Below are 16,334 nucleotides of genomic sequence, written 5' to 3'. Positions count from 1 at the left end.
ATTGTTCAAAAGATGGCCATGACATCAATGTATCAAAGCATACCATATGCAGGCTGTTGCTCAAATTTGGATAGAGATACAAGAGATCAAGCAACCAGTCTTTAAAGACTTCAATGAATCTACTTGTTTAAAATGGATTTATGATGATTATACAGTCCCTGTAGATTTGCTTGCAGGTGTAACAATGTAAACAAGATGCAGGCGTGTCACATCATGTTGTTGGCTGTTCCATCGTATCATTCTACTCCCTTGTATAACTACTTCTATTTTTCATATTTTTATCAGATGGCTTCTTAAGAAGAAGCTTTAATAATTGACATAAAATTATTAAATTTAAACCTTGGATAGGTCATAAGATATAATGAGCGTATGCACAAAAACATTTTGAAGGCATTTTTGGTTAAAAGGTAAATTGTGAAAAACAGAATGCCAAAAGTTTAGTTGACGGACTATATGTTCCAGCAACATAATAGAATTACCACAAAACCAAGAACCCAAACTACCTTCACACACAGTAGAAACAAAACCCAGGGTGTAATGTTACTGTGTAACTATGCTTAAAGGCAAACCGTAACGATTTGATGATACTTCAGTAATGCGTATTGTTTGTATTCGCAACTGGGGTCAAAGCACAGTCCTTTTACCAATGAAAACTGTAGAATTTCTCATAATACAAGCTTCCCCCGGAACTTCAAAGTTGTGTGATTCTTCTGCAGAAGGTTTATGCTGAATGTGAGCTCTTTCACCCATTGAGCAAGGCATTATGCAGGGGCTCGATCCACAAAGCGTTTATAGCGCTATCATCTGTTGAAACTCTGTACTTTATAATAGGTTTTAGAATGGCAAATGCAAACATTTTGTGGACAGGGTTCCAGTTCTTCAGCATGATGAGTCCCCCCTTTACTAGCTCAGTGCCCCTATGGAGAAAGTGAAGTCTCTACCTGAGTTGACGGAGGCATTAATCACACAAGGCAATCCGTCCATCTGATGGCTGTAGTGGTACACCAGGTGTTCTAGGGAGAGCAGGTAGGGGCCATCGTCGATGTAGTGGACCATACGTCCCTCGTAGTCCTGCACAGAAACCAGCAGAGATCACTTTATTGACCTTGATCTAACTAATCAGTCAAGTTCCACCAAACAAAACCAGCTGGCACCCTTGTCCCATAAATTTATTAATGTTGAAACATATGTTGGTCAGTTCCCAGTGTTAGAGTTTTCAATTCCATTCTGTATGTCTGACTGACTAAGGTTAGTTTTACGCCGCTTTTAGCAATATTCCAGCAATATCACGGCTGGGGACACCAGAAATGGGCTTCCACATTGTGCCCATGTGGGGAATCGAACCTGGGTCTTCGACGTGAGGAGCCAACACTTTAACCACTAGGCTACCCCACCGACCCCATTCTGTATGTGTCTGTGGTACCCACAGGAAAAGGCAACCATAATCTAGAGGGAATGTTTACAACATAATTACATTATTTTGAAATACCTAGTTTGATGATGTCACGCCAAAGAATGTATGGCAAATTACTTGTGACACATGAGGTATGATTGAAAAATACCTTTAGAGGTACTGAGTGACTGTGTTTGAAGAATTTTTGTGGTTAGGAAGAAGCAATTTAAATTTTTTACTTAGGCTTAAGGCATACAGACAAAAATATTACAATGCATTTTTCACTAACATGTTGATTGATTGGTTGGTTGGTTGGTTTGTTGTTTAACCCTACACTCAGCAACATTCCAGCTATATGGTGGCAATCTGTAAATAATTGAGTCTGGACCAGACAATCCAGTGATCACAAACATTGATTTACGCAATTTTGATACGATGACATGATCAACCAAGTCAGCGAGCCTGACCACCTATCCGTCAGTCGCCTCTTATAACAAGCATGGTTTACTGAGGACCAATTCTAACCCGGATCTTCAAAGGTCAATAACATGTTGTCCTTGTATGTATATCTAAACCAAGCCCTGAACAGACATGCCAGATGTGCTCAGATGGTAGTAAAGATTAGGATGCATAATCATTATTTAGATCTATGACCACCGTAAGACTGCCTGACTGCCTGACTGACTGAGTTTGGTTTTACGCCGCTTTAAGCAATATTCCAGCAACATCACGGCGGGGGACACCAGAAATGGGCATCACTCATTGTACCCATGTGGGGATTAGAAAACCCGAGTCTTCGGCGTGACGAGCCAACGCTTTAACCACTAGACTACCCCACCGCCCCACCACCGTAAGATATTAATACATTTAACCACATGGTAGTATGAAATGTATTTGTCCGATTTGAATGCTGAAATAGCTGAGAACTTGTGGGAAATAACACAAAGGTTGGTAAATAAATTGAGTTTTCACTAAATTCAATATTACCCCTGATTTCTTGTTGTTTTTTGAATGTAGAAAATTATATGACATTATACTGTTTTTAATGGCATTTATCATTTTGTCATTCATTGTGGTAGTTTTGTTGTGATTAAAGAAAGAACAAATGATCAAATGATACTATTTGAAACAATAAATCACTACAAAACACGTAATTGTCACATTACGTGATTTAATTTCGTTTCATTAGTTCACGGTAATACTTTTAGTGAACTGGGAGTTGTCTCCCTTGGTAAACAGTGCGCCAAGGCATGGCGAATGTAACTTGATCTTGAAGATTAAACTTTTAAGTTTAATGGACATTCACGTCATCTTTTCGACCAAGGACCAAGCATAACACGAATGAAAAATATTCAGTTGTAAAGTCTGTTTTCAATGAAGGTGACAGGGTAGAGCATGAACTTGACTCAGTCTCTACATGTTACAAGATGTCCAAGCACATACTGAAGCCACAGCTGCACTGTCAGTTCATTTCTAAAGGAGAGTTATCACCCTTTGGAACAAACAGATCACCATCACCAGGGTGAGACTCAAACCAGTAACCATATATTTGCAAACTAGTGTTGGCAATTGGTTGAAATCTCACAATTGATGATTGTTTCATTACCAACGAACAATCATCGAAAAAAATTGGTTAGCGTCATTTTTCAGATTTTCCTATCCAGGTTGTTATTGCAGATATTTATAACATAATGCAACTTGCTACTTTAAAGTGATGACTAATATATCATGAACATAAACTTCCTGGAGTCCTCAAGAAATATTCAGTCATGGCTTTTCAGTTAGTGAAGTGAGTTTTCTAAGAATTAAGCACGTTTTCATGCACTGACAACTTCAACGATATGTTCCATTGTCAAGTATTTCAAATACTAAAACAGTAGTTCCAAAATTGTTTATGTTCGATTATGAGAAAATGTGATCGATTGCTTGGTCGTTTGGTCACTGTGATCAATCTTCGATTATTTGAATTAATCGGAACACCACTATTGCAAACACACGTGTAGTACCAACATGAGACAACAGAAAGATAGATGTCAGCCGAAAACAGTGCAAATGTTAATTGATGGAAAACTAATTACAACTTATTAAGTAAGGAATTTTCATAGCGTGAGGACAAACTATGAACACCGGATTATTCATGAATACAAAGGACTTTCCACAAGAATGTGTAGGTAGTCTGTCTGTGTTTACATCAGAAGAGTCTCCTGTCAACTTTAAATCATGTCGTTCATAGGTTCATGAGTGTCAGTTTCCCAGTCACATGACCAGCCTCTTAACCAATGGAAAAGATGTTAACCATTCCAACTTGACATCATATGATATATCTGTGTATTCGGGTAATCATTAACAGATTGATTCATATGTACATCACTAAATTTGAGTTTACAGTCACTATAGGTGTGAATCCTCTCAATCAAACATGCTGGGGCATCCATTAGGCCCCAGACTAGCACTCCTTTAAGTTTCAGACACCAGATATTGCCAAAAATTAATTGTTTCTTCTAACTGTTGAATTAAAAGCAAGTACTTTATAGTACTTCCTTAGCTTACTAATTAACTCATTAACTAAGCATATAGTTTGTTGAGTTAGTGAGGTCAGATTAACTGCATTGAATGTCTGTTTTTGGTGTTACCATAGAAATATGTCATTGTGTCAACACTGTTGCATACATGTATTGTTTTGCCATTAGCATAACTATAGACAAAATGAAAATGCATATATTGTAAAAAGTTGTACATAAAGAAAGACATAAAATTACATATTCTAAACATCTATCTGTTTATTTCATTAAATACATTGAAAAAAGAACAGTCAACCCTAACATACTTTGGGCTACTTTTTCTCATTTCATATTAATCCACAAAAATTTAAACTGAATTATTCTGATCATAATGCTTACTAGTATTGAACTTTTGCATCAGTGCCACTTATGGATGAAATAGTCAATCATCAGAAAAGATGATTCTGGTTGTTACAGTTTTCATAAGCCCTAAAACTCTGAGAGTGTTGGGTTAGAATCCCAGATGGGACTTAACCCAACAAAGTACTACAATCTGTACTTTACTCTAAGAAAGTGTAATCCCAAATATAACATGTTACATTTGACCACTTTCTAAATAGCATTGTGTAGTCATAGCTTTCGGCTGTGGGAGCCGTGCCAATTTACACTTATCAGAGGGGTACACAAACTCAGCAGTCTAGACTACCAGTTGTCCGACTTCAAGTTTTGTGAAAACTTCTTTGAGTGGCATTTTAGAAGTTGGGAAGTGCAATATAGAACAAACTTTATGGATAACAACTTCTTTTATTTGTAAGTGCGACGTTTCGATACAGATTCTTGTATCGTTGTCAAGCTTGTCAAGAATCTGTATCGAAACGTTACACTCACGAATAAAAGAAGTTGTTGTCCATAAAGTTTGTTCTACATTTTTGTGGAGGCCATGGTGGCTGAGCGGTCTAGGCGTCTGACTTTGTGTGCTGTGATTAGGTACCTGACTCTGAGGGTGTGGGTTCGAATCCTGATGGGACTCAACCCAACAAAAGTACTAGAATCTGTACTTTACTAAGAAAGTGTAATCCCAAATATTACATATGTTCCAGACCTAAATCAGTTCATATTTTTTTGTTATCATATATGTTGGGTAGGCAGGTGTCTGACAACAGGTGACCGCAGTGACCTACCTGGTTCCTGATCTCGTAGTTGAAGGCAGCTCGACTGTGACACAAACTGAGAACATGCCAGCCATAGCGTTTCTTGCTTGGTCGAATCAAAAACAATCCTTCCCTCATTCCGTGCAACTCAAACATCTGCAACGCTCCCTGTGGTATAGAATCAACAACTCAGAGTTGGCATCAAACACACATGTCATGTGTTTCCCAACATTATAGTTTCAACCTGGGGATCCAAAAATATTTCGTATATATACTCTTTAAAACAGTAAGGGAACCTGTGAACTTTAAATTTGGACAGGAAACATTAGTGTTAAGCTTTTCAAAGACAGGCATCTTATGAACGCACCAACATTCCTCTATATCACCACCCCTTAACACAACACATGGAATGCAACGCAGTAGCCCCATACACGGGCATGGGGTGTTATTTTTTTATTTTGATGGTTTTCAAGAAGGTCGATAAATCACCCTAGACCAATATATTTTTGACAATCATCTTAACCTCAATCTCAAACAGGACATCATATTATCAATCTCAACTTCCTGGGGATCATTGGCCTTATTTCACTAACCAGTCTAGCAGGACTAGTCACACATTCTGAGGAAACATGACATGATTACAGGTCCTAGGTAATCATTTGTAAAAACAAATTTCAAAGCCAATGCAACCTAGCTCTGAAAAATGGGGCAAAGCACTTGTCACATTTGTGCATCTTGATCTGCTAAAGTCCCTGATTATTGGATCAGCAACAAGCACCAGTAATGAATTAACTAGCCCAATGTGTGAATCTGCTAGATACGGGCATTGGGCAATGGTAAACCATGTCAGTGTTACACCTACCTGTCTATCTAGTTCTGCGTGGAACCAATCTGCCCGTTTGGTCTGCACATCATGAATCTCAACATTTTCTGAAAATGCAAATAACATGAACAAATAGTGTCTCCACAGACAATTTCCTTTAAATAATCAAGTTTGGACCATACAATCCAGTGACTGATGTCATGATCATTGATCGAGGTAACTGGAAGATGACACACATCAAGTCTGACCCCCTGAACCTGCCTTTTATGACAAGCATGGGTTTCACCTAAAGAGGGGAGTTTAACAAAAGCATAACAGGTTCTTTTTCTTCAAAGGATCAGTTGTAGTGAACACTGTACACATCCTGAAAATGGTGGTAGGGTAGCCTTGTGGCTAAAGCATTCAATGGGTACAATGTGTGAAGGCCATTCCTGGTTTCCGCTGCCGTGACAATGCTGGAATATTGCTAAAAGTGGTGTAAAACCAAACTCAATCAATCACTTATACGCTGATGAATTCAGAACTTTTTCAGTAATAGGTAACGGGAAATGATATACCCCCTCTGCACTGCTGTTTTCTGTAAAACATCTGTCCATATACAAGAAAACATGGACTTTTCATGTAGGTATACCTTCTCTGAAAGGGAGTTCATAAAGGTGAGGTGAGGTGAGGTGAGGTGAGGTGAAATTGGGTTTTACGTCGTTCTTTAGAATATTGCGCTCATATGACGACGTGCATACGTGTATGTGTATGTGCGGCAGCTTGTACTATCCCAGACTTAAGCTGGTTTTATAGTGCTAGCCCACTGAGATACCATGCCGCAGTGAAGCAGGAATACCCCACTCAGACACTCCGAGCCGACCAGTCCTTGTTGTACCCATTAATGCCGAGCGCCAGGCAGGGACCAACAAGTACCATATGTTAATGTCTTTTGGTATGACGCGGTCGGGGATTGAACCCGCGACCTTCCACTCTCCGGGCAGACGCTCCAACCACTACACCACGGAGGCGGTCGAGTTCATAAAGATTACTGTCAAAGTTTGGTGTCAAAGTTTGTGAAGAAGCAGTTATCGGAACAGAGAGCTACACATGTCTAATATGGTGTCTATTCTCAGCGTTGATCGCTACTCACTGAAATGATTGATACATTCTCTCCTTCCGTACGTCTGTGCCAGGTCCAGGGGGCGTCTGCTTGTCATCATTCCTGGGAAATGGAGTAGCATCATTTTCTAATAGCACCTGTAAGGAAAAATATGAACAATAATTAAGCAATGGGCAAAACAGTAATGGAGACCTTCAACCTGGAGACACACATTAAGTATGTTAACATTTGTAGACCATGTGGTATTGAGTTTTTGCTGCCCAAATCTAAATGATAATTAAATAATGGGCTTAAACAGTAATGAAGAAATTCAATCTGGACACATAAATTCAGTAGGTTAACATTTGTGGGTGGTATGGAGTTTTCCCCTGCCAACGTTTCAGTTGAAATGGACAAAGTAGCATGTATAACCACACAAAATGTCCATGGACATTGTCTGTAGTGCTCTCGTTCAGTCATAACCAACAGCTGAGATGAGGAAAATGTTGGTTGCTACGGCAATGTTACATTCTAGGGATGTCATGCGACAGACATTAAAAGATCAATGATTGAATTAATTTGAAATCACAGAAAGACTGCATGAATTCTGTACTTGTATTACATCTTATAGCTACAGCCTCTGTAGCAACAACAGTGAAAAGCTATACCAAGCTATACAGTAAAATAACGAACTCTAAGGGACCACTGAAATTAGTTCGGTATATCCGTAGTTTGCTATTCACTTTTTATATAATAATATAAGGTTTATTCGGGACTTTTAAAACATTCGCTATAGCTGTCAGTTTGTTATATCCGTGTTCGTTATAAAAGTATTCTACTGTACGTGGTTTTCAGTAAATCCTTTATACCCTGTGACCTTGACGTTCATCAAATGTATGGGGACGTGATAGTACTGACCTTGATACAACTGATGTGACCCCTCATGGCAGCTTCGTGGAGTGGCACCCAGCCTGTCTGAGAGCAGCGTTCCGAAGTGCTGCTGTGACCCTTCTTTACGAGTAGTTCTGCTACCCGCGGTTGGTTGGCTACACAGGCCCTCTGTAAATATGACAAATTGTTGGTTTGTTGTTTAATGCTGCACCCAGCAATATTCAAGCTTTAACAAGGGCGCCTACAAATGATCGAATCCATGTGATTGACCTCATGAGCATCAATCCAGACATTTATTCACCTGTGAGTTGGTTCAACATCCACAGCCTTAATTAATATTCATCTGTGAGTTAAGCATAGTAATCATTAAAAAAAACTAAACTTGGGGTCGCTTGCACAACATATTTTGCATCAATTCTAGTTTACTTATGAGATAAGTAGACGTGACATATTTGGCACAAATTCGGGTTCGCTTGTGTGTTACGTAGACTTAACATACTGAGCATCAACTCGGGTTTCACTTGTGCATTAAATAGACTTAAAATATTTGGCATCAATTCGGGTTCACTTGTGTGTTAAGTTGATTTAACATATCGGGCATCAATATTAGGTCACTCCAGTGTACGAAATAGCCACTGGCCCACTCGCACGTGGCTAGTAAAAATCTAGTCGGGCCAGTAAATCTCCACAGTCACCGACCCAACTTGAAGATGAAACCTTTGTCATGCCGAAAATATCTTATTCTCATCTATTTTTGTAATCTTTTTGCTTAGTTTCTACTTTCAAATTTCAGGCTAGTGAATTATTTTGTGGACTAGTAACTTTCAGGCATAGCTAGCCCGACTGGCTAGCAAAGTTTTGCACACCGGTTCATTCGTCTGTTAAGTAGACCTAACATATTTGGTAAATGCACCAAACTGTGGTTCACTTGTCAGTCTAGTATACATGACATACATGTAGTGCGGTGTGTCCATTTGTGTCCTTGATCTTCACGTCGGCCCCTCTGTCCAGCAGTTGAGCCACAATTTCATAGTAGCCATGGAAGGCAGCATCATGGAGAGCTAGAGAACCTGCAACACACACATGGAACCAGTCACAGCAAACCACAGGATACTGTGGTGCTTGACGGGAATATGAGTTTTGTTTGTTGTAATATGGCACCAGTCTAGACCAGACAATCAAGTGATCCACATCATAAGCATCTACCTATGCAATTGGGATACGATGGCATGTGATAAAAAGCAATTAATTTCTATACAATTTATTGCAAATTTGAGGCAGAAGAAAATAATTTATCAAGTGTACATTCAAATGTGGTGAAAAGCACAACATATGTCTTTGCTATGAAATCCAATTCATTAATGTTTTCCATCCAATCTGATCGATTGTCACATAGAAAGTTGAGCTTCTATTCCTCACATGTCAACAAGGTGAGAAACCTGTGAATATCCTGCCATAAAACCGTTTGAATATTCCCAAAATAGGCATAAAACTATAATAGCTCACTATGATCTGTCCCAATATGTATAACTTTATGTGACAGATGACACACATATCTGTTGGTTGATTTGTATAATCAGTTCCTAAAGTAGTAAAATACTGTAAAAAGTTTTTAAAAGTCTTAATTTATATTACCATGGTTACTTACCAATCTTATTTTTGGCATTAACATCTGGGCAGGTACTATATGCCAAAATTCTCTTTACAATATCTTTTTTACCTGCAAACAGAAAGCAATATGATGTTGCATACATAAAAACAATGTACTCCATATAAATAAATCAGGTTTAATTTAGGAATTGTCACTGAAATTATTCAAAAACATGAATGTGACATAACATGATCTGATGCTTCACAATATATTTTATTGATATCTTTTTGTAGAGGTATTTCTAATCAATAAAGCACTTAAGAAATGCAGGGTCCTTCACAAGAAGGAATTATACGAACGTTAATGTACACCTGACACGTTTCAACAAAGTTTTCCTTTTGTATAAATAGTGGACTCATCACCAAACCAGTCTTAGTTCCATTCATGATGTCCAACACCTTCTACACTGAAACGATTCATTGGATGGTGATTGATAAATCTTGAGTAGTTCTGTCATAACCAGTAAGGAAACACAGGGATTAAACAGAAAACTGTTTAAAATCTAGATTAAAATGCACATAAAATCTTAGGTTAAACCGTAAGGAAAGTTTGTAGGTTAAACAAACCAGGATGAAACCTCAAGTATATATGGACCTTCCTTAACAGGAACTATTGTGTTCGAGTCGCAAACCCGCAATAAAATTAATCAAGCACCAATTTATTTGTCTGCTAGTTGAAAGGTCATGACGTATATCAATATATTTGTCTGCTGGTTCAAATGTTATGATGCATATCAATATATTTTGCTGCTAGTTAAAATAATATTATGTACAGAAATATATATTTCTCTGCTAGCTAAAACATGAAGTATGGCCCTAGGGCAGTTAAAGCAGATAAAGATTTGTCCATGATTGTGTATTTTATGCATACTAAGTAAACAGTTTAACATTTTCTAGTTCAATATTTAACATATCATATTTGATATTCAAAAAATATTACAACAAAATAATATTTACAAAACAAACCGAGTAAATAGTTGGGTGGAACCTGATATTCAGTCAATCAAATGATTGAAAGGAAATTCAAACAAATATCATATCTTCCTATAAAAAAAGTGCATGTATGCTTAATAAAAATAACATAACATAAGGTGATCTATATATTTAGGTAAACTACATTGACATTTTCCCCCAACAGATTGTTTATACCTTCCACAGAGATGTACCACAACAAGGTGCTCCTCCTAACTGGTATAATCTGTAGACGACACCTACCCTCTAGAACTGCCCGGTGCAAAAGATTGTTGGGTCCAAACTTCCGACATGTATTTGGTGGTATGGACCCTCGGCAGAAGCTACTGAGTTTGGTGGGGAGTCCGTTTGCATTGCCGGTGTAGTGAGTCACCAGTTTGTCCAAACCTGGAGACAATTGATTGATCAACACTGGATATTATTCACAAAGACATGCTTATGACATGGCCATGTATGATGTAGTCTGAATTGTACAATGGATTACTTTAATTACGGGAAACTGTTATTAATGTTCTTGGTTACATTTCTATGATTAAGACATCAGTACTTTGGAAGAAAATTGTATGAAATACGCAGGATTGTTGCATCATACGAAACCCAGGCTAGCTACTCTCGAAACGTTTGTAGCCATATGAACTTCTTAAGCCCATTCTTAACACACTGGCTATGACCAAAGATAAGAATTCTTAAGGTTACGAACATTTTGAGAATTAGGGCCCTGGATACTATTGAGGTATATGTCTCTGTCTGAATCGAAGAGTGAACAGGCTGACCAGATGCTTACCGTGGATGATGGGTCCATCGTCGATGCGGTAGAAGCACTCACACGTCTGCTGCACCTGGAAGTGGAATATCTTCCCCTTGCACACCAGCGACAGTGCAAAGTCGTTGCTGGACACGGTGCTGTCTCGGATCAGGAACAGACCGCTCATATCACCCTGCTTCTGTAGTCCTGAAACCATCAGTAAGTCTGTTAGAGGTCACAATCAAGTCATACCTAATGGCTTCCAGATCTTACATATCATCTGACATTACAGTACACTGCTTCTGTCCTCCTGAAACCATCAGCAAGTCTGTTAGAGGTCACAATCAAGTCATACCTAATACCAGTACACTGCTTCGTCCTCCTGCTTCCAGATCTTACATATCATCTGACATTACAGTACACTGCTTCTGTAGTCCTGAAACCATCAGTAAGTCTGTTAGGAGGTCACAATCAACTCATACCTAACTTCCAGATCTTTACATATCATCTGACATTTACTGCTTCCAGATCTTCCAGATCTTACATATCATCTGACATTATCAGTAAGTCTGTTATCACATCAAGACATTTCCAGATCTTACATATCATCTGACATTACAGTACACTGCTTCTTCTGTGTGGTCCTGTCCTGAAACCATCAGTAAAGTCTGTTAGAGGTACAGTACAATCAACATCATATCCTAGTACTCCTGAAACCATCAGTAAGCCTGTTAGAGGTAACAATCAACTCAAAATCCTAACGGCTTCCAGATCTTACATATCATCTGACATTACAGTACACTGCTTCTGTAGTCCTGAAACCATCAGTAAGTCTGTTAGAGGTCACAATCAAGTCATACCTAACGGCTTCCAGATCTTACATATCATCTGACATTACAGTACACTGCTTCTGTAGTCCTGAAACCATCAGTAAGTCTGTTAGAGGTAACAATCAAGTCATACCTAACGGCTTCCAGATCTTACATATCATCTGACTTTAGTCCTTACAGTAGTCTGTTAGAGGTAACAATCTTCATGCTAATCCTGATCAACCATCAGCTAAGTCTGTTAGTAAGTCTGTTAGAGGTCACAATCAAGTCATTCCTAACGGCTTCCAGATCTTACATATCATCTGACATTCTGACATTCTGTTAGAGGTAACAATCAAGTCATTCCTAACGGCTTCCAGATCTTACATATCATCTGACATTACAGTACACTGCTTCTGTAGTCCTGAAACCATCAGTAAGTCTGTTAGAGGTAACAATCAAGTCATTCCTAACGGCTTCCAGATCTTACATATCATCTGACATTACAGTACACTGCTTCTGTAGTCCTGAAACCATCAGTAAGACCATCAGAGGTCACAATCAAATTCCTAACTGTTCCAGATCTTACATATCATCTGTCATACACTGCTTCTGTAGTCCTGAAACCATCAGTAAGTCTGTTAGAGGTAACAATCAAGTCATTCCTAACGGCTTCCAGATCTTACATATCATCTGACATTACAGTACACTGCTTCTGTAGTCCTGAAACCATCAGTAAGTCTGTTAGAGGTAACAATCAAGTCATTCCTACTTGGCTTCCAGATCTTACATATCATCTGACACACTTACACCATTCAAGTCTGTTAGAGGTCACAATCAAGTCATATGTTATCATCTGACATTACAGTACACTGCTTCTGTAGTCCTGAAACAATCAAGCCTAACGGCTTCCAGATCTTTACATATTAGAGGTAAGCTGAAACCATCAGTAGATAATCAATCAAGTCATTCCTAACGGCTTCCAAAATCAAGTCATACCTAACGGCTTCCAGATCTTACATATCATCTGACATTACAGCTGTGTATGAAATAAGCCCAAAACCCAGCCAGATATCAGGGCTGGTAACTTCAAGATGTTTTAGTTACCAATCCAAAGAAAAATAATTAGTTACAATGAATAATTAGATTTTAAGATATGGTGTATTTACTCAGATGTATGGAACATGTTACCTACAGTTTTTACCAGACCATCAGACTGGCTAGTGGTAAATTTAGACCGCCCATCAGAAATCTAGCTCGTCTCGGTCGGTCGGAGGGGCCTTATTTCATACACTGATTACAGTTCAACGTTTTTCGTTCTCTGTAACCAAAGGCACGTCAGTTTGACGTCTACATTGAATTATACCTAAAAACAAATTAATTAATCAGTATTAAATGAAAAGATAACATGCACTTGCAACAAATACTTTTGTCACAAAGTTTCACATGTAGGTATATTTATGTCACAAAAAAGCATGGTACCTGGTATATATGACATATCACCACCGAGACCCTTCAGTAGCCTGTTAGATTAAATGAACAGATTTATGCATCGCTGGTATGAGTTTGGTTGCAAAGTTTTGATGTGTTTGTGCTAAATGCATGTATCTGACACTATAAACAGACTTTTTTTTATTGACTCTCATCCTGCCTAACACCATGGTTAAACCTTGAGTGAGAGAGTTTAGTTTGTACCCATGTAGGGAATCAAACCCAGGGCTTCGGCATGACAAGTGAACACTTTAACCACTGGACTACCCCACTGCCGCGGGTAAAGCTTAAATACTGAAAGTGATGATAATCATAATAATCATAACTATCGAGTTTAATGGTGTGGGAATTTTGAAACCTTTGTAGATAACCAGTTCAAGTTATACAGATTCTTGTTCTTAAATTTGTTCACAAAAGTGAAATCCCACACCATCTTTGTATTTCGTATTTCACCTATGTAAAAGGGAAATAAAATATCACACATTAATGAGATTGCAGTCTTATAAATTTTGATACATAAAATAATTGCTCAAAAGAACACCTAACTTGTACATGTTCAAAGCATGATCAATAAGTACAAGGTAGAATGTACATAGCTTAGTCATCAGCATGTCATTATGTTTAACAGCCGTAAACACACTCATAGCATACCTGATGACACTCTGATGATATGACAAAGCAGACCAAGTTGGTAAACATGATTATGATAATGAAGTCATATTCAAAGCATTTTAAAGTTAAACCTCATATATATGTATTGCTAAAAGATTTCTGTAAAGATCTGTCCATCCAATACACTATTGTCCTTCAAAAACTTCTTTTTCACTATCTTTCTCCCACTTTTATCAATTGCGTAGACTGATGCTCATGTTGTCGATCACTGGATTGTCTGGTCCAGACTTGATTATTTACAGTCACCGCCGCCGAATATTGCTGAGTGTAGCATTAAACAACAAACCAACCAATCAAACCCACATTTATCGAACATTTTACATCTTTTCTACACTATTGTATGTACTTGACAATAATGCAGTTTACCTGAAGAAGATTATATTGTGTTAACTGGCTGCCAACTGCGGCTAACTTTGTGTGTATTTAGGTATATTGTGTTAGGGTAGGTCCTTAACACTAGAATACTCTTTTACAATCCTCAGGGTCAGGCACAACTTTTGGATCTACATGTCTTTATGATGTTTTAATGTGGCAGAATTGCTTCACAAAACCAAGGCTTCTGGGGAACCCCGAATACTACATTCAAGTCAACCCCGAATACTACATTCAAGTCCCTACAGGACATTTGAGTGAGTGAGTTAATTTTACGCCGCACTCAGCAATATTCCAGCAATATGGCAGCGGTCTGTAAATAATCGAGTCTGGACCAGACAATCCAGTGATCAACAGCATGAGCATCGATCTGCGCAATTGGGAACTGATGACATGTGTCAACCAAGTCAGCGACCCTGACCACCTGATCCCGTTAGTCGCCTCGTACGACAAGCATAGTCGCCTTTTGTGGCAAGCATGGGTTGCTGAATACCTATTCTACCCCGGATATTCACGGGTCCATGGGTTGCTGAAGACCTATTCTACCCCTGATCTTCATGGGTCCATGGGTTGCTGAAGACCTATGCTACCCCAGATCTTCACGGGTCCATGGGTTGCTGAAGACCCATTCTACCCCAGATCTTCACGGGTCCATGGGTTGCTGAAGACCCATTCTACCCCGGATCTTCACGGGTCCATGGGTTGCTGAAGACCCATTCTACCCCAGATCTTCACGGGTCCATGGGTTGCTGAAGACCCATTCTACCCCAGATCTTCACGGGTCCATGGGTTGCTGAAGACCTATTCTACCCTGGATCTTCACGGGTCCATGGGTTGCTGAAGACCTATTCTACCCCGGATCTTCACGGGGCCTTGTAAAGTAATGAAATAGTGTAGTGTATTGTGCTTTCAGATGTATGTCTCTGTTTAGAACAGGAACTCAATATTTCTTGTCAAGAATTTTGTACAATGAATATTTTTTGTGCATCCTGTGGGGCACAACACATATATTTCAGCATCCATAATGTAAGTTTGTGCATATCTGGCTACACATTTCTACGTTATGTAAAACCGTGGGTTGGCCATCCTGTTGTGATCCTTAGGGTTAGTCATGAGTTGGTTATGGCTTAGCTATCTCACTTAACAAACTAATCTATCGAAATATAAGGAAAATCCATACAACTTTATCAAGATGGAAGTTACACAGAGATGGCTACTGTGCATGCACATGAATATAAACAATCATCTGATGATGACATGGTTAACGTGCACTATATATCTGCAATAGTCCCCTTGACCATGTGATACAGGTGGACTAATTATATCATCTCATTAGTCCAGAATTTGGGCGGGTGTGACCTGGCAGTGTGAGTTTGATCCTTAATGCTGCGCTAATTGAAATGTGTAAAAGTGCACCCTGTAAAGTGCACCCTGTAAAGTTTAAAGTGCACCCTGTAAAGTTTAAAGTGCACCCTGTAAATCGCACCCTGTAAAGTTTAAAGTGCACCCTGTAAAGTGCACCCTGTAAAGTTTAAAGTGCACCCTGTAAAGTTTAAAGTTCATCCTGTAAAGTGCACCTTGTAAAGTTTAAAGTGCACCCTGTAAATCGCACCCTGCAAAGTTTAAATGCACCCTGTAAAGTGCACCCTGTAAAGTTTAAAGTGCACCCTGTAAAGTGCACAATCTCATGTACCTGATGTACTTAATGATGTAAACATAATGCTTAACATTAAGGAATTATTGTAGCCCAACCATAATAGAATGTGGCTCATGAATATGTTGA

At 38.8% G+C, this 16,334-nt stretch overlaps 1 protein-coding gene across 1 annotated transcript in view; it reads right to left on the bottom strand.

Moving 5' to 3' along the window:
• The window catches only part of LOC124277802 (tyrosine-protein kinase HTK16-like), a 61,865-nt gene that overhangs the window by 28,507 nt on the left and 17,024 nt on the right, over positions 1 to 16,334 (bottom strand). The window contains 10 exon segments of the mRNA XM_046713518.1: positions 942 to 1,071; positions 5,076 to 5,213; positions 5,908 to 5,975; positions 7,001 to 7,052; positions 7,054 to 7,107; positions 7,868 to 8,008; positions 8,795 to 8,910; positions 9,489 to 9,560; positions 10,706 to 10,849; positions 11,247 to 11,414. Coding sequence (XP_046569474.1) covers positions 942 to 1,071; positions 5,076 to 5,213; positions 5,908 to 5,975; positions 7,001 to 7,052; positions 7,054 to 7,107; positions 7,868 to 8,008; positions 8,795 to 8,910; positions 9,489 to 9,560; positions 10,706 to 10,849; positions 11,247 to 11,414 — 1,083 coding nt within the window.

Source organism: Haliotis rubra, unplaced genomic scaffold (genome assembly GCF_003918875.1).
Source record: "Haliotis rubra isolate DU_JTF1 unplaced genomic scaffold, ASM391887v1 Scf106, whole genome shotgun sequence".
Taxonomy (NCBI): Eukaryota; Metazoa; Mollusca; class Gastropoda; order Lepetellida; family Haliotidae; genus Haliotis; species Haliotis rubra.
The sequence above is the reverse complement of the archived record's forward strand: the minus strand, read 5'-3'. Positions and strand labels throughout refer to the sequence as shown.